The 19,604-nt window shown below is 46.4% G+C and overlaps 1 protein-coding gene across 1 annotated transcript in view; it reads right to left on the minus strand.

Annotated features, from left to right (window-relative positions):
• Nucleotides 1-1,203: 1,203 nt before the first annotated feature.
• Nucleotides 1,204-19,604, minus strand: part of LOC144145697 (glutathione S-transferase-like) — a 30,122-nt gene continuing 11,721 nt past the window's right edge. The window contains exons 2-3 of the mRNA XM_077677373.1: nucleotides 4,269-4,585; nucleotides 1,204-1,768 (exon numbers count right to left, since the gene is read on the minus strand). Of these exons, the coding sequence (XP_077533499.1) occupies nucleotides 1,372-1,768; nucleotides 4,269-4,543 (672 nt within the window). The 5' untranslated portion in view covers nucleotides 4,544-4,585 and the 3' untranslated portion in view covers nucleotides 1,204-1,371. The remainder of the gene's footprint in view (nucleotides 1,769-4,268; nucleotides 4,586-19,604) is intronic.

Here is a 19,604-nt window from a genome sequence, read left to right on the forward strand (position 1 = left end):
TTTTTTGCTGTCACACAGTTTGGAGCGTCATGGACTTATCCTGTCAGCGTGCCTCTCGTCTCCTTCCAACGACCACTATAGATTTTGCGATAAATACACAGTTTGACATCCACCATAGCCTATCCCGCATAACGCGCTTCTTGTACGGGTATACAAGCCTGCGCCGAAGGTTTTCAACTGAGCTTGCTCTTCACCACATACGGGTTTCAGACGGACTGCTGGAATAACGGCCTTAAAATAAAAACGTTCGCTTTGAAAAATGAACAACCCCTTTGCACTTCACCTCGACGCTTGGAAGTCAGTGTTCGTCCCAGCAGTGGTGTATCCTCACGCCGGCAGTGAAAGGTAACGCTTTTAGCTCTTCACCTTCACTCATTCATCTAGTAAGGTTTCAAACGCAAATTTGCGGTTAGGCTTAAGGTCGATTAAAGTGGAGTGTTGGGCAAGTTGGTTACTGACTAAGGAACTCATACTCCGAACGAACTTTAACACTGAACTTTAACACTACCCGTTCACATTACAAGACATGCCTCCGCATGTCCTGTAATGTAACCGGGTATTGTTTGTACTTCATTATAAATAGTCCCAAGAGCGAGTGCGAAAATTGTGGCGTTTCATTTTCACGGACTAACGTTGTTTATGTGTTTTTTGTTTGGGCTTGGTTTTTATTTTCATATACATATATGCGTGTTTTCTTGCTCCCTTTCGTAGCGTGTGTTTCGTCTTTTCCTTCTTCGTCCAGTATTGGAGTTCGCTAGCAGTATCAGTTCATTAGGCTTAAATGAACCCCTGCAACACTTTCGATAAGCGCTTTCACTCTTTCCTTCGCGTCTGGAAGAACTGCGAAAGCTACAGTTATCGCCAGTACGGAGCGGCACTGCGTGATTTGCTCGTCGCACCATGCAGATACGCCTTCCATTTGTGAGTTGTTTTTGTGGCTTTTTTTTAAAGTGCTTCCGAAAAACGTTCATTGCTGCAACTGAAGAAAAACCGGCCAACAACCGCTGCACGGTCTTAGTGACGTAATTCGAGCCGTCGAAGAACGTCAAGACCGGGAAAGCGAGAAAAATCTTTTAAGCGAGTTTACAAGTTATCTGATGGGCATAGAGCAGTAATTTTTGGCGGGGGTACTATGCGACCCCCTAATTTAAGTACTGGGTGTGTTGGGCGACGTTCTGCAATCATTTCAGATTTCAAAAAAAGTTGAAAAAAGTGTTGCAGGGTCACTTTAAGGTCATCTCTAGCAGGGCCCGTAGGGGAAAAACAAGAACATGGAGACGAGAAACAAGATATCTGCCTTCTTAGGCAATCTCGTTAGTTGTTCTTCCATTCGACCATCCTGAAGCGTTCATGTGCAAGGTCTTGACACGGTCACTCTTTGATGTGTCCCCACTTGACCATCGGCCCAAGAATGGGCCACTTGCTGTAATTCTCGGAGGCGAAGTGCTCCTTGATGTTTGGCAGCTGTTCGAATCTCGCCAGGTACTCCTTCAACACGGGGTATCCGGCGAATGACTCGGGGTTGAACTCGTGGTTCCAGTCGAGCGCCTCGTAGAGGAGAAAGTCCACGTACGTCAGCCTGTCTCCCAGGACCCACGGTCGGCTCTGTAAGTGCTCGGCCCACGGCTTAAGCACGTTCACTAGGTTCTCTTCGTACTTCTTCCGGGCCTCGTCGAAGGTCGGGTTGAAGGCCGTCATGGCGAGGCCCCACGCCAGGTCCCGGGCTTGCTGCTCCAGAAGATCGAGCTCCAGGGTTTCCTGCTCATTCCTGCGTGACCGGAAGTGAAACGCAGTTTAATGGAACTTATATTTTCTCCCTCTGTGAAGACACAGCAAGCGATGGAACACCAGTCACAGGTCACAGCCTGAAGCCCTTGAGAAGCCCTTGTATCGTGGCTCGCAAACACCCCAAGGGGTCATAATAGTGTCTGTGGTTCTAAAAAAAAGCGAAAATCAAAAACACCCGTGTGTACGAGATTTCGGCGCACGTTAAAGATTCCCAGGTGGTCAAAATTAATCCGGAGCCCTCCGCTACGGCGCGCCTCATCGCCTTCGCTGCGTCGGCGCGTTAAACCCTACGATCAATCAATCTAAAAAAAATCTCGGGCCATCTCCACTAGCGTGAAACCTGGGGAGGGGCGAAGCAAGCATTGTATATAGTATTCTTGGCGCCTTCGCGTTTTTGCCCACGGAGGGGAAACCGTTAGAGATAGAGGTACACAGCTTTGCTGTAAAGGTCTCGTGTCTTTGAAGCACGAAGCGTTCTAGCGCGAGGCGTAAACGAGTGTCCTGGTGTTTTCTTAGTACATGTTACGAAGTGTTCCAGCGCGAGGCGTAAACAAGTGTCCCGGTGTTTTAGTACTGTGACTAGATGAGACGACGCTTACGACTACGACAGAAGACGCCAAAATCCCGAGCCCCTAAGGGGCTTCGCCCCTAAAATGAGCATTAGATATTACTCTGACAGCCTAAAATACGGCGTGGTGCAGTGAGTAATTCTTCCTGCTACGAACCACCAGGTTGTGGGTTCGAAATCTGATGGCGGCTCTATTTTCAGAGGCCAAAGAAAGAGTCCGACGTGCTATTTGTTCGTATTCGGGTGAGAACCTGGGGCAGCCTTTGTTTTTCTTGGCACCAGATTACTCTTTAGGTATATTCAGCGACCAGGTGGCCATTCACGAGTCCGCATGAATGGGAACCAATATGTGAGCACGGGCCTGGGGTAGTTTTCTAGCGACCGATTGTGTTCCTTATGTCGTTGGTACCACTGTAAAGAAATTGTGGTTGCTAGCTTCGTTCGAGACTTAGGAGCAGCTCATAACATTTGTATGCAAAACCCCCCAATTTTACTTCCCTCTCAGTGAAGTAGTCCTGGCCCTGTGGCTGTGATACTCTCGTGGGAACAAGTAAGGACTGAGTTGCGTGGAATACCGACCAGGAATTTTTGTATTTCACATCAGCGCTATAAATGCTCAAGCACGCACAAACCGGAGGATGGGTTAAGTACTGTTGAGTTAGCTTTGAGCAGGAAATAGCGGCGAAGTTCAGAAGCGCCGAAAATTGGTCTCGTTGGGCTGCGTTCATGGTCCACAGCAATGAAAGACAAAGCACAGAGTCGCGCTTATGTTGCGTGTACTTATCTGTGTTTTGCTTTTGGTGCTGTGAACGACGAGAGCAGTGAAGCTGCGTTCCCGATCGGGCTTGCTTTAACAACAATGCATGTTCTTACACCATAACGGATAAGTGCTGCTCCTCCGTCTTCTTCTGTATTGTTTTAGTGAAGAGATCACAGCCAGCGCGGACACACCGTTGTTGGTGTGCACCAAAATAGATCAAGCTTTTATCTTTCGTATTCTCGGAAGTGAGGGGTCACACGTTCGTCGGATGATAACGGAGAAACCTGGAGAAATACGCGTGCTTGCCTAACAACTACGAGGAAGTACTCAGGGAGCTCAAGCTTCTCGAAGGCCATTCCTTATCTGGTTTACGACGATGCTAAAAAGGAGTTTGTACACGAGGATGCTTAGCGTAATGTAATCAACTCATCTGGTGGGAAAACAGCACGAAGATATGTGGCTAGAGCTGGGAACAAAACAAACAGGAAGATGATTTGTCTGTTTTTGTTTTTCTTTTAAAAAAAATTACTATCAGTCTTTTAGAGCAGTTCGCCACCATGACTGGGCGATTGTAGTGGGGCTTCTATTTCTGTGTGATCGTATCACTCGAATGGTAACGTGCAGTTAGTACACTGAACCTCCTCGATTATCAGTCCCGGATCTACCGCGGACTGCCCGAGACGAGATCCTGCGCTTGATTTTTTCATGTATTTTTCTGGGACTTCCGGTCGGAACGCAGTCCTCGGACTGCCCGCGGACCATCCAGGACTGGTAAATCGAGGATGCCCACTGACAACTGTGTAGTACACTGATAACTGATAGGGTGTGGCCCATACTACGTCACTCCTGCCGATATTGTCACTGTGGCGCGAAATTTTAAAGTGTTTCAACATTTCTTGCGTTTTTTTAGTCAAAAAACGTCTTTCGTGGCTGGAATGGTGCTAAGTGAGTGCCTTCAAATTGAACATAGTTGTATATCGACCCCTTTAAGGCGAACACAAACATATTCTAAAATTAAGATCCGCTCACTTGGAAAGTAGCTTCACCACTGCGTTTTCTCTCCATACAACTAGCGATTCTCATCGAACCTTGTATGGATGTCTCTCGTTTCTAAATCAGCACATCAGCCGCAAACAGCTAGCGGTTGGTTACCTTGCCGCCAGGTCGTGCTTCCTGGCCAGGTATCGCAGTATGGCCAAGCTCTGCGTGATCTTGACGTTTCCGTCGATGTAGTACGGCAGGTTGGGGAACTTGAGGCCCAGCGAGAACTTTTCGCCGTGCCAGTGGGAGCGGTCGAAGTCCGGCGCCGGGCCGAACCGATACAGCTTGTCCTCGAAGGAGACGCCCTTGTAGATGAGCAGGTTGCGGATGTACTGGCACAGGCCGCGGACGTTCCAGTAGCCCACAGTGGGCCTTCGAGGAGGCATCGTGTCGCTCTTCAGACGACTTTACGCACCTCTTTCCTCCACCTTCGTGAAAAGAAAAAGAAGAAAAATGAATAGAGGGCACGTTATCTATGATGCAGATTGTAGATGGCTGTTAAATTTCTCTGAAGGAAAATATATCAAGAATTCAGAAGAGGCTTGAAAGGGTCGCTAAATTTTATCATAACTTTTGCTCAAAAGAATTTTCTAGCGGAGAACGTAATTGAGCTATAACACTTTGTGAGAACAAATGTCTTTTTTTTCTTAGCTGTTGTTTGTATATTGAGAGCTGGTGTTCGTTAAGGAGCTGAAAAGGGCTTGTGCAAAGTGCCGCACAACACCACTTGCTGGTGAATTGAAATATAATAGTAAAGACAATTTGTCATTCACAATTTCTAGGCAACCTTTAAAGCGGCATCATAAGGAGCTCGATTCTTGCTGAAGGATACACGTTGTCTATTGTTATCGAGGTCGACTGGAGGGTACGCATAAAAGACGTTTACCAGTGGCATTCTGTCAAAACGATGCTCTGTTGCTCCCGAATGTCACTTCTGCGCTTCATTTATGCACAAATTATCACTTGAAAGTTAGATTTTTTTTTCACAGCTTGAGCGCCCTGACAAAATTAAAGTTGCTATGCAAACGTTCGTAACAGAAAACTAGCGGCAACGACATGACTTTGCATTACCGCTTAATTTCGAAAAGAGAAAACAAATGCGATACGGCTCTTCAAAAAAGCTCTTGTTCTTCAGTAATACAAAAGCGGTTTTAACTCAGACAGTGTGCAATGAACTCAGACAGTATGCAAGCACGAGGTTTAACCTCCGCAGATATTATGAAGGGTGAAACGGCATGCAAATTCTAGTGAACATAACTGAGGTCGAAAGCGAATGAAGAAAGAACACGGTGGAACTTATTGGTCGGTCAAACGTCCTTCGCCTTCCCATCTCATATTAGGTGCTATACCGTTTCGGAGGACTGACCGCATAAATAAGCGAGCTCTCCTCAAGAGAACAATGCGTAAAAGGAACTTGACCTCCCTCCTCCGTCCTTCGAGGTCTTATCCGCTTCATGGACCTGACTGGAGTTACAGTACAAAATGAAAGGTGAAAAGCGTTCCAGCTTGCTGACAAGGGTGATGACAAGCGCTAATTGGTCCCTTCGACGTCCTAGAGTTGAGAAATACCGATTTAGGCTTCCCGCCCTCTATGTTCATGGCTCAAGGACAGGAGGAGGACAGGAGGACGGGAACCAGGACAGGAGGACGGGAACCAGGGCAGGAGGACGTGTGAAGAAAGTATCAACTTGCGGGACAGAGATAGTGACGGGCTCTAATTGGCCCCATCGATGTCATAGAGCTGGGAAACGTTCATTTGGACTTACAGCCCTTTATGTCCAGCTCCTCTTTTCTGAGTTCTTAGAATGCGGGCACCTTGTCATGACGCTGGCTCTGCTTTGCAGTACGGCTGGTCCGGTGCACGCCGCGATCCAGTGCGGCCGAATTTGCGGCGGCGTCGACTACGTCGAGTGCGTGTCCGGCTGCCACTGCGTCTTCTACCCGTTCAGCGACTATGGCACCTGCGTGTTTCACAGCTCTTCCAACGGCAATAAGACTGACGCGGTCCGGACTGTACGCCCTTGAACTGGCTGTTCTTCGACCCATTCCCTGTTCTGAGCTTGGGCGCTTTTCCTGAATCGTTCTTCAATTTTGTTTTACTAATATTCTAGTGTATAAGTATCTTCGTGGCGTGTCTTTTTATCCCCGATTTCCTCGTTAATGTGAGAGTTTGAGAGTTTCTATCAAAATAATTAACAGAGTCTATGCGGGTAATGTGATGTCATTAAGGCAAAACGCGGCGCATTAAATCGTCTTTCCCGTGCACTCCGTGCAGTACGTCACACAGCATCGATTACGAAGTATCTTTTCAAGCGAAGCTTGTACTGGCTGACTTGCACCGTCGGTGGTGGCATATGCGAAAAAACGTCTTGCGGCGAAGCCAACTTTATCCACATGCTCTACTGACGGTGATGATGGTGACGTCCTTGAAATGTTTGACACGTACCCACTCGGAGGAATTGGCCATAGATGAAGCTGAATGTGCCATTGTCGGAGGTTATAGATAGATTTACCCTAATGGCGCGGGCACGCGTGCACAAGTGTGTTGTTTAATCATGCCACAATGGGAGCCAATCAGCGTCGTCGCTCGCATCACGCCACATCGCAGGTGCGTTCGCTCGCTCACTTCGGGCAGTTTACCGTCATCTGCGGCATGGGTAGGCCGCGCATGGTTCGCTCTGCTGAAGAGCGGGCGACCATTGAAGAACGTGAACGTGAGAGGGCTGGCGAACGTGCTTGTGCTTGCCGGAGTGATCCCGAATTTATTCGAGCAAAAGCGGAGGCGAAGGCGAAGCAACAGCAGCGACGTGCCAACCCTGATGTTCGAGATGCCGACGTGGAGGCGAAGCGACAGCGGCAGGCGGATCCGGTGCTCAGAGACGCCGAAGTGGCGGTCAATCGACGGCAGCGGTCGTTTTCGTTTTCATTTTCTTCGCGTGCACTCCGAAGTCCGGATGGAAGGGGTTCATTTATTTTTAACAGCGAAGCTGTATAGCAAATCTTAATTTTTCGTATCCGCAGTTAAAAATACCAAGAAAATGCCAAACGCGCGCACGTGAACGGGGGCTTCACGGCGACCACCCGACAGGTAAAAAAACCAAGAAAATGGCTAGCGCTCATGCACGCCTCGCGGCAACCGCCCAGCGTCCCCGGCGCACGTTCGTGCGATGCATACACACTTGGGGAGACTGGCCAAGATAAAAAAAAGACCTCCAGAGTTCGTCGCAATCATGGAAACACTTGCTCGGAAACAGAAAGACTCCAGCAATTGCCGTAATCGTGGAAACACTTGCCCGCAACAAGAAAGACACGCCATAGCGTACTCCCCTCTAACGTGATGTCCAATGGTTATCACTTCAAAAAAAAAAAATGAATGACGCTCCCACTTACAGCAACAATGATGAAGTAAAGGTCACTGGGGCAGCGAAGGAAAAGCAAATCGGCTGCAATTGTGGACTTAAACCTTCGTGGTAGACTTGAAGGTTGCGTATAGCTTCAAGCGCTGCATCAAGTCTTACGCGTTAGTGTTAGCTTCCCTCATCTTTTTAGAAAAATATTGATTGATTGATTGGCTGTTTATTGGAGGAGGTCATAAGACCCTGAAGGGGATGGGGAGGGTGGGAAAAGGGAAAAAATATGAAAATAAAAGTAATCGATAACACATTTGCACTTGTTGTCCCATTAGAAAGTCAATACAAAAATAATTTCGCATGGCGTAACACTAAATACTCGAAAACTAATAAAAGAATGTGCGCGGATTGTGGAAACAATACACATTTATTATAGTGCTGAGTGCGAACTATTCGATTCGTTCACCGCCTCGTACAGGCGGATAATGGATTCGCACCTCGAAAATGTTGTATATTTGGGCACTCGTAAAGATTACACCAGAAAAAAATGGACGCGTTTTCATTGGTAAGATCGCCACAGTTATCGATTGATATGATGGACCTTAGACTTCGCAGTGTTTAAACATACCATTTTGTTCAGACAAAACTACGAACAAATCACATCGTTTTGGTTTACACGGATGGGGTGCTAAGACTGCTTAATCAAACGCTGATTTACAAGGTGGAACCTCCGCAAAATAGGTCGAACATCAACCGTTCCGCAACTCTCCCCGAAACTCTTCCAGTAAAGTATACCGGCAGTTGGCTGGGAGTGACGCGTTCACGAAAGCTCCCCGTCGGCGAGCTGGCCTAAAGTGTGTCATGATTAGAGACCGGAACTTTAGGCAAAATCAATCAAAATCCCTATCAAGCCTATTAAACATATACGCATAAACTAAGGAAAGGGGAATGTTTCAAGCAATAGTTTACTATGCCTACAAGTGCCTATCCTGACTATATGGGGCTAGATGGGCTTTTTAGCGCCTAAAATTACATTTTTTGTGCCATGTCTGCCTTTTTTGGTTTTTTGATTCGATGGTCTGCAAGGGCTGTTCTCGCTTGAGAAGCCGCAGTGTTTTTCGCATTCCGTTTTCTAGAAAAAATCCGCGAGCCGGTGCCAAACAAGCCGAGAAACGCAAGCCCTGCACCCACCACCTCCACCTCGACTTCGCCACATCGGCCGAGCTCCCAGAGACCCGTACGCAGCGACACCGCAGCCAACCTCACCGACGACACCCCTGTCCACACGAGCTGTTCTATGCCCTTCTGACACGCTGTGTCCGTGGAGCAACGGCGCAAACGTTTTAAGGTGACGCCACGACCACGTGCACAGTCCTCCGCCGATCACGGGAACACTGACAGGCGGAAGATGCCGGACGGAAGATGACGGAAGATTTCGGCACTATTGAATTTCTCTAGTGGTGGCAGCCGTCATTTTCCGTGCCGGGTAACCTTCAAGGGCGTTTGTAAACCTAGCAATAAGGGAATTAGTGGCAACCAATGTTGCGTGCTCTCTAATATTGATAATCGGTACATAGTGCTTAGTTCCTGAATGGTGTTATTCCGGCAGCTTCGCTAGTCATCTGCTTCTGCAGAATAGGGCAGCCCAGTAGTTTGTGCGGAAGTTTTGCACTTCCCTGTACTATCGATGAGATTCACCGGCGCTGCGAAGAGCTGAGGGGGTAGTTCTGCTGTGCCAACTAATAAATACCTGCACTTAAGATTTTTCTTGGGTCTCCAGCTGCATCTTCAAGCAGCAGTTACCGATTCTGCCGCAGCCTAGAGCTTAGGTGTCACTCTGACTGAGAATGCTGAGCTCATTTAGAAGGTACAGGACAGATCCGCCACCATCTCCAAAGGACGGGTAGCTGATATAGCCATTCCTGTCTGACAATCTGCCATTACGTCTGACATAAAATTCCTGGATTCCGTGTGCTAAAACAGCTGACGAAAGTTCTAAGCACCAAACTTCCTGATATTCTGGATGGAATCAGGTCGCGGAGCGTTCCGAAGCACGCTCCCCCAACTTCCGTGACCGTTGAATATTATTTTTTCGCACGCAGTTATCGACTTAAATGGAGTACATCTTAAAGCCGCAAATAATTGAGATGGGTCTGGCTTGTCATGGCTTTTAAGCTTTCTGTTGTTGTCGAAGAATCCTGCATTTTACGTAAATCTGTTAAAATGGCAACTCTTGCGTGGCTACTTGTCACAAAGAAAATAAAATTACTTTCCCACAGCACAAGACTTGTCCGCTGTTCTTACTGTAAGTCAAAAGTTTGTCGTGAAATATGCTGCAAAACTAAATACGAATTGAGCTTGGATATGCCTAAACCACAATATTTGCTGCCCATAAATGCCTGAATGGCACTTTTCAGCGCCTATTATAGGCGCCTAAAACCTTGATTTTTCGTGCCTAAAGTTCCTGTTTCTAGTCATGATTAGTTGGTTTTTACAGTTCGTCACCATTTTCTGCACACGATAACCACACTGACAGAAGGAGATGTTCGAGCTCCAAAGAATGCAGTTTCCGTTCCTCCGTCAGCCTCGAAGACGGCAACGAAAGGTGCAGGAAAGCGCTTTCCAGGCCATTTTCAAAGCTGCCAAACCCATTCGTTTGGGCGGTCGTTTGCCTTCCGAGGTGAGCCCTGCTTTGAGCCCTCTCCCCTGGGTTCGTAATTCACCGTAGTTGGATATTTTTAACACTACCTAATCGGTTAGCCAGAGCACGATGCAAAGAGTACATATAATAGGCGATGCAACTGGAGGCAGCCTCTCACTCCTTGGGTACAACATCGTCTTCCCGCAAGGCCGCAGGGTAGTGCGGGAAAGCGCTTGTTTTATCTGCTGGATGGGACCAGTTTAGAACAGCTTCATTCGCGGCGGTGGCTCAGTGGCTAAAGCTATGTTCAGACTACTGATGCAAAAGCCATATCGTTATCTATGGACGTAAAAAAATGGCACGTCATGCAGTTCGGCTGGCTGAGACGTGAAATGACGTCATTCTTTAGAGGGACCCTGCGTATTTGTGGGGGTCGGCCTGCAGGTCGCCTACTTTCAGGATCGCCTCTCTGGCTTTTAAAAAATCTCTAACGTAGCCGTATGTCCGCTCTCCGCAGTCTAAGGAGGCGAGATTTCTGAGTATGGCTGTGTGGGCTGCATTATCAAATGCTCCCTTTAGATCAAGTGCAAGAATTGCCTTGGGTGCATTTTTGCTTGCGGTCTCAAAATTAAATTTCTTTTTTTTTAATTGTGGTATTATGTCCTGCGTCGATAGCTTTGGCCGGAATCCAAACATTGTGTGTGGCATGCGATCGGTATTCCAGAGATAGTTTTGAAATCTCGGTAGAACGACGTGCTCCATGAGTTTCCCTGCGCAAGATGTTAAAGAAATTGGCGTAGGTTGGGCGTAGGTAAGTGAGGCAAGAGCCTCCCTTCTGCCTCTTTCCATTCTTTGGGAAGCTTGCTGTCGGTCCAACACTCGTTCATATAGTTATTGAGGAGCTCTATGGAAGTGTCGTCGAGGTTGATCAGTGTTTTATTGGTGATCTTGTCTTTGCCTGGAGTGGTGTTGCTGCGGAGTTTCAGAAGTGCTGCGCGTACCTCTGCCGGGGTGATTGGCTTGTCTGGTTCCAAGTTCGGGGCTCCTGTACATTTGTATGTTTGTTTTTCTGTGCAAAGTATACCTTCACTGACCGCGGGAGGATTTTTTGGCGTGGGTCGCTTTTTTGCTCTGCCTTTTTTTTTTCAAAGTCACATTTATTGATGCCGAAATTCAACTGACGGGTCTATACCGGGACAAAAAAGCGCATCTGGCATAATAGTGTGTTCGAACAAGAAGTATTTTAGGCAAACAAGCCTCGCAACTGTTTATAATTGCGAAATCAAAATTCACCTTTGAGGCAAAACATGAACACATAGCCGAGGGAGGGAGTGTTATTTTATTTAATATATATTGACTATGTTTTTACAAAAACAAATTACAACCACCGCACCCAGTTAAACAAATTAAATCAGTCCCTTTACACTCTGTGAAAAAGATGACTAGCGGAGCTGTGGTGCATAATGTTAGACTCGTCTTAACAGTTGATTGTCATAGAATTTTTTTTTCGGATAGTTCTCGTAAGACAACAGTTACAGCCGTTTTCTATAACGTCACTCCCTCCATAGATGCCCACGTATTAATAGTAGGCAGTAATTCTTTAATATTTACGATTTCACGGTGAACTAACTCATTGCGACAGGTACCGAAACTCGGCTTAAAGGTAGAGTCTTTCTAGCTGCTAATTTTCATATAATTTGTTTCGGAGTACCTTCGATAACACCTGAGTTAGAGCGTTTTCTGTAATCATCCTCCCTCCCTAGATGGTCATGCTTCACTGCGCAACAACTAATGTGAAAAAGCCAGCTTACAAAAACCAAACTTACACCAATTTTTTCAAAGTCGGCTTCATCTCTAAACACTAATGCATTGCTGAGAAGACATGGCTTAACGGCAATATAAGCCGCTATATATCGCAATATGGAGGCCGTAGGACGTTTCTTATTAACACGGCAGTGTTTTATTCCCCGATACACGGAGATTTCGTGACGGCATATCCATCACGGAAGTGACGCCAGTACAACAAAGCAAGCGGCCTGTAAAGGGTGCACCCCTGCACGCAGCGTCTTCTTGCGGGGAAGCAACCCTTAGTACTAAAGAGTACGCTATACTTAAGATTGTTCGTTTTCGGGTTTTATATTTTAACACGAAAGTGTTTTATGCCGCGATACCCCAAGATTTCACTAACGTCATATCAGTCACGGAAATGACGTCAGTATACCTTTGCCGAAGCGACCCGCCAGCAGGACGTCGCTCGCCAAGCACACCCACAAGACAGCCGCCGACCGCAAATCATGCCCAGCTGCAGATTTCGCTGCACATTTCACTCTCGTGTTTTACTGATTCCTGTGCCAGAGGAATCAACCACAGCTTTTTTACGAATTCTTTTATACAGGGAAGAGGTTTTTGCGCGGCGGATAAACCTGCTCCAGAGAGAACGCGACACGATACTAGCAGAGACTGTTGTCAAGGCGAGCGCTAGAAAAGGTCAGCTGTAAAACAGTGCCACAGTTTAGAAAAAAGAGAGGAGGCTCTCCTTCATCGTACGCTCTAACAATGGCAATAAACGGCGTTTGGGCAGCGGCGTTTGGTTTGGGCCGTCAAACCAAAACGACAGCTGGGTGGACAGTCAGTCAGTCCTACCCGGTTGATTTTTGATTGACGCAAAAAAACACCTACAGGTGTGCGAATATAAAATTTGGGACAGCGAGTTGCATCAAATCTTTAAACAGTAATACTGACATTAGTGCGTATAGGGGGTCCTAAAACATAGTTACAGAAAATACATTTTTTTAGATAAAGATATAAAAATATACAAATAAGGCCAGCCAAATAAGCACACTTAAGTGTTCATGTAGTACAGCTTGATAAAAAGGGGTGCAAAAAAATATAAGATTAACTAAAGGTGTCGAAGCAGTGGGACAAACAACTGGTATACAGTGTTTTGAAGAAATGCGCGTTCCTCAACGTGCTGTGAACGCGGAAGGTGTATTTCACTGGTCCCTTCAGTGATTGAATAGAGGCTGCGCATGTCAGTGGCTAGTATGGCCAGAACATTGCTGCAAGCGTTGCCAACAAGTACGAACTCTTGATTACTCGCTCACGCCACTATTTTGATGAAAAACGTATCCCCAGCTTGTAAATTCCGTAAAAGTGACCTTATACTTCAGCTATGATACACCTGAGTTCGAATAAGATTGTTGCGCACAAGGCTTGCGTATGTTAGGCTTTTTTGCACAGCTTTAGCGTTGTGCAAAAAAAAGCCAACTATTAAAAAGAGAAAGTTGTGCGGCGAAGCTTTAAACTGTGCATGTCATGCCGCAGAGCCAACTTTTAGTGCCCCATTATTTGTAAATATAAAAAAGCAGTGGAACAAAAAAATTGGCATAGTTTTTCCATTATTCGAACAATGCGAATTCTTCGTACGGTAAAACTGCGCTGCGATTTGAATGAAATAGCAAACACTATACGCGAAGTATTTGAAGTTTCAAATATTCGCACGCCTTCTTTAAACAACAACAACAACAAAACAGACAGAAGCAGTAGCGCGCTGACAGCATAAGCAGCAAAGTCATTGGTCCCGGTGGCAGTACTTCTGCAATAAATAACTGCGTCACGTCGTTTCGCTGTTTCGGTCCCCTATGTCCGGTATTCTTCCTGTTTAACTATTTTCTACTCGCTTGTGCATCCTTATTCCCTCGGTCAAAGGATGCCTCAACGTAACTTAAAGTTGGGGCAATTTAACTCACCCACAAAGATTCGTTTTCTCAAAAGAGACTGGCGACCACTTCCGGCATCTTTCTCGACTGATCCAATACAAAAAACCTCGGTATAATGAAATCGCTTTATTCGAAATATCGCTTTATTCAAAGCTTCCCTACGGTCTCGAATGCGGTGCAGGCCGGGAGAGGAAATTAACGTCTCTGTTAACAAATCATCGCCTATAACGAAATCAATTTTCTTTCCACGTGACCTCGTTACAACGAGGGGCCGAAACCCCTGGTCAACTCCCGGTTTAATCTCTGCATATTGTTATTATCATTTTTTTTTCAGTGAAAAGCAGGTGTCCGTTGAGGTACAGTCATGGACAATTCAAATACGAACCGCGGAGCGCACGACCGAAGATCGGGTCCCGTCACCTGGCAGCCGCCGAGGAAAACGCACGGACATGCGTAGTTGCGATGTCGGGAGCGAGGCTGCGTGTCCCACTGCGATATGTTGCCCTCTGCTCGCTGGCATGGTGCTCGCATGCTTGCCTTGTCGCCATGCCGCCAGAGCGCTGAAAACAAATGTTAGCGATGCTGCGCGAGATAGTATCTGCGGTCACTGTGTGCTCGGCTTACACGGGCGCCTGCTCCCCGCGTGTGCCGGCGTCACATTGCCGACATAGCTTTGCATGTGGAAGGCAGCAACTTGAGCAAATAACGATGGACACCTGGGCCACGCCCAAACCATGCTCAGTGCGGCCCGCTCCGCAAGTTTCCACAAGCACTGAGGTGCCTGCCAAAAAACACACAAAAAAAATCTGGCCGCCAAAATTGTTGTACAAGGACAACTGGTCTATAAAATGATTGGACCTGTCTGTCTTCTTAATTTTTATTATTATAACTCTGCCAGTAATTTTCCCAGCCCACATAATGCTTGCAGTTAATGTATATGAGTGGAGACGAATTCTGGTGGTATATCTACTGTTTTGTACAAGCGCCGAACCGGCTAAATGACTAAGCCATTACTCCGTTAAACAAAGGCGAATTCTCGGCAGCCAGCTCATTGTTCAATTCCCGAGCCCCTGCACTACGAACGGAAAGCATTGCAGTGCCATCAACAGTCAGGCGGAATTCATTTATTTTTGTCTCCATTTCTGTGCGCTGGTTTTCTTCAAGAAAGCATGATGAGCTCAACAGTATGCCTTACGATAGCGTGCACGCGTTTCCCACGCAAGCACTGGCCGCAGCTTCAGGCAATTATACGCGCCGCATTGCTCTCAACGCGACCAACACCTTCGGCTGCAGCGGCGGTAGTCCTTTCAGTGCTTGCAGCGCTCTTGCGGCATTGCGACAAAGCAAGCATGCAAGCGAGGAGAGGGCGACATATCGCAGTGGGATCTTGGCATCTCAACTGCGCATGTCCGTGCGTTTTCCACGGCCGCTGCCAGGTGACGGCGCCGGTATCTTCGGCCGTGCGCTCCGCGGTTCATATTTGAATTGTCCATGACTGTACCTCTTGTCATCATTGCCCACTTAAATATGAAGTTAAAGGAGCCATGAAGACAAAACACAAGTTTGGTTCATTCAAAAAATTTCCTCGTTAGAATCAAACTGACACCACTTTTAACGTAAACTTCCCTGGAATAAGCGATATAATTAGGAAAAAAGGGAACGGCCATGCGACCCACTCGCTCATTTCCCGTAACAGTACAGTCGGTAAAACGCTTGTCTATAACAGCGATTTCAACTTCAACCAGCTACATCCGAAAACTGCCGAAACATACTCGTGCCAAACATGTCGGAGGCAAAAGCGAAGGGCTAAGACTTCTGAATTCCTCAGTAGTTTTATTCAAATCACGCTCTGGCGGGGAAGGATAGGGCTGAGAGTACGAAAGCTGTGTTATAGACAAGCCTTTTACCGGCTGTACCTATTATGACATACCAGCCAGCTCTACGATTGGCGGAGGCCGGAAAAAGCAGACGCAAATTAGACAAAGCTTATCAACTTACCGAACGAGCTATTTACGCTTAAATTTAACGCCCATTCTTTTTATATCAGTAAGAATGGTGGGACAAACAGTGGGAGTTACGAAAGCAAGCGTAAACATAGAAGTACTGATGCGTACTGCTGTTGGTACTGCGCGCACTATGCTTGGTTTAGCTGCACAGCGCTGCGGGGCTTTGGGGTTGTCTCGGACGACACTGGCCGACTGACGCAAGCAGGGTGTCTTACGTGACCATATTTGTCGAGCGAGCACTATGTTTCACGAAACAATTATTTCCTCCCAGAACAAAAATAAGCCAGGTTTAAATACGGTCAAAAACAAACCAAAGGCAGAAAACGGCTTGTAACAGTATGGTGGCGCCATCTAGGTTCACTAACGGTAAACAATGCATCGGAATCGGCTGCATAGCGGTCGGTTCCTGTGATGTAATTGCGGACCACGAAAACACACGATTCCGCGGAAAAATCAGAATTCTAACCTAAATTGATTAATTTCTCAGTGAATAAAGTATCGTTTGTATCCGGGCAAGCGCTGGGGGAACTATAAAACACGAAATCTTTTCAATAAAACAAACTTGTATTTTGTCTTCATGGCTCCTTTAAACTCAGTCAAGCTATGCGGCGTTATAAAACGTGCGCGGCAGCGTGAGTGGACGAAAACGAGATGAAACGCAGTGCTCTAAGCTAAAACCTAGCGCAGTGCGTTGTATTTTCCTTCAACGTCTTCTACTAGCGCTTCAACGTTTCAGAACTGTCGGCGCCATGTCGGCGCGAGAAGCAGCATTGCTAAACCACCTTCTGCGTGGTCTCGTCTTTCTACAGCCGCGTTAATTTCACCAGGAATCTGCATGTGCCGGTACACTATACCGAGATGAAGGTCGCAATAAACATCGCTCTAGGCACGCGCGCGAAGTTCAGGTTTCAGAGCGTTGCGTGCCCACCAGAAGCCTCTGCTGCTGACGGCGCTCCTGACACGTCGCTTTGGGCGGTACAAAAGCTGCTTCAGCAAGCAATCCGAAGACGCCTTACGGCTGTACAACGGACAATCAACAGTTGCTATACCACGCTGACGAGACGACGGTAAGCTATGTTTGCACCTTAAGCGGCAATACATGTACTTGTTCTACTTTGGCCCCTTCGCGAACACCATTATGGAGGATAGGCCTTCATGTACACGGCGTTTCACTAACCTACAATAAGCAAAGATTTTGTCTCTGAAAAGACCAAATAATGCATATACGAACTCTTAGGGCTTCAGGTGCTCTATTGGGAAACATGCAGACGCTCTGTCTATATCAATATCCAGAGAAAAAATTTTAGAAATTGCTAGGTGATAGGAACATTTTTCTCCCGTGACTTCTCAGGAATGTCGCTTTAACAGGCGGAGTCTAACTAAATGCGAAAGTGAAATAAAAACTGCGCGACTGATTATTTTACAGTGCGTTTCAAGTTGGAACAATAGATGGGTGTCCTTAAAAATAAGTTCGGAGAAACGGCTGAATTGATTACGCTCAAACTTCGCACGAAGGTTGGTCTTTGCGGTCTATATTTTCTGCGATAATACAGGCAATCGTACTGCCCTTGTTCAGTGTTTCCAGCGTTTCTCAAGTTAAACTTTACGAGTACCTAATTTCTATGCTTTTCTTTGCCGCGCTGAATAGATCTGATTATTCGAACTGGCCCGCGCAAGATGTGTTCTTGCTTTGCGTGTCCGTAAGGAGGTATCCCTATGGTACTTACTACATGACCCAGTGGCTTAAAAAACTATCGTGGAACAACACGAAAAGTTTTGCAGATTCGTGAAAATGCTCTAATCGGCGTAGAGGTTGCTTATTTTTGAAATATCTAACTTCTGTGGTGAAATCAAGAAATAAAACTCTCGCTTGCTAGGCAGCCAGCGCCATCTAGTGAAAACTAGATGAACGAAAATGGCCTTCTTGTTTACTTTTCGTTATTTGCGTAAGTAAATGATATATTTCTAAAATAAGCCAACTAGGTCGTTAACGACACTTTTATATACCTGCCAAAAAATTCGTAGTGCTACACGATGCTTTTCAACACCGTGGGTCAGGAATAAGTAAGTTTCATACGAATGCGATCAGGTGAGTCCCTCGTAAAACGGGAATAACTTCCTTGAAACCTTCCCGCCATAGAGTTAATACTACACTCTTAAAAACAAAGGTCGTGGCACTTACTAAGAGAACACTAACCAGTTACTTGTCCCAGTACACATTAGGTACTTAGTGCTGTTTACTAACTGGTCATTCACGCTTACGAATAAGACGCCAATAAGTCGAAGTCGGCCACGGCAGTTAAGCCGGTTGCCAGAAAACCCGACGGAAATGCTACCTTAACCGAGCGTTTGTATCCGTTTCGGGTAAACGACTTATTACCTATACAGCGCTAAAGTCGTAGTTGAGAACTTGTTCCCACACTTATCGCGTTCACGCAAACGGGCGCAGCAAAAAGCTACGCGTGACAATGTGGTTCTGCTGGGCGCCGCAGCACGACATAGACACATTCAACACGCACATATCACACGTAGACAACCAACAAATAAACTGAGCAAGAAAACCAATGAGATGCACGAGGAGAGCGAGTATAACAAAGTTAACTTAGACACACATCTGCTCTTCTTGCTTTTATAGCCAGCAGCGGAAAGTCCTCTGATGGAGTCGGTGAACTTGTTGCAAAAATGAAATATTTTAGCGATAACTTTAGAATTATGCATTTTAATGTGGGCATACAGAAATCAGCATGCGGATTTGCAAAAAACTTTTCAATATTAATTTGGAGTGGGAAAAGTGCTGTAGTTATTATGTTGAATAATTTATAGAATTTTGTACTATGAGTGAAAGTTAGTATCTAACAAGCAGTAGTTACGAAGTCCATGGTGTAGACTAGTAACGGTTCCACACTTAGTGGCAGGACCTACGTACCGTTCTGGGGGTTAGTAAAGTTCGTAAGAAGTTAGTAAATACAGCCGTTACTACCCTTTTACTAGATTTTTTGTTAAGGGTGTACTGACTCTTCCCACGCATTTTTTAACACGCGGCTGTACAAAAGGAACACCTTAGTGACTGCGGGAAACTGTCGCCTGAGAGATGTACCCAAAACAATTGAACACGGCTTTATGCATGGGAAGCATGCCCTCCAGGGAACTTTCGGGTCCGGTTGCTTTTGCCTCCGTGGTGCGTCGCTGCTGCGGTATTTACTGCGGCCACTTCTGGTCGCAACCATGAAACTTAGGGTTGCCACCTGCCCGGGTTTTTGACCAGCACGACCGGTTTTTTCAGACACCAGGCCGGTTGCCGGTCTATTACTAAAACAGGCCGTCATTGGCCGGTTTTCGGTCATTTTGTATGTGTGTGTGTGCGTCTTATAAGTGTCAATTCAGCAACTACGACGATAAATATGCGTCGACAAGCTGCACAAATACTCGCTAGCAGGGAAAATGCGCGGGCAAGCACGCTCCCTGAGATAGAGGAGTACCAAAGGAAAGAACAACACAACGAAATGCCGCCGCCGAGGCTTAGTTGCAAAGAGCTTTTAATAGACGAAGTATGTGCTGCTGCTTTTCAGTGCCGCACATTCAGAGCCGTAACCAAACCTTACTCACTTTCAGTTCAAACATGGCGTTCATTTCTCTCTAAGAAAACGCTACAATAAAACAATAAATGGCAATGCATGCAAAAAAACATGGCGTTCTTTTAACGTAAATTCAACATTCTGTAACCCCCCCCC

The sequence above is a fragment of the Haemaphysalis longicornis genome, unplaced genomic scaffold, assembly GCF_048455015.1.
Source record: "Haemaphysalis longicornis isolate Haplotype H1 unplaced genomic scaffold, Haemaphysalis longicornis Haplotype H1 scaffold_7, whole genome shotgun sequence".
Lineage (NCBI taxonomy): Eukaryota > Metazoa > Arthropoda > Arachnida > Ixodida > Ixodidae > Haemaphysalis > Haemaphysalis longicornis.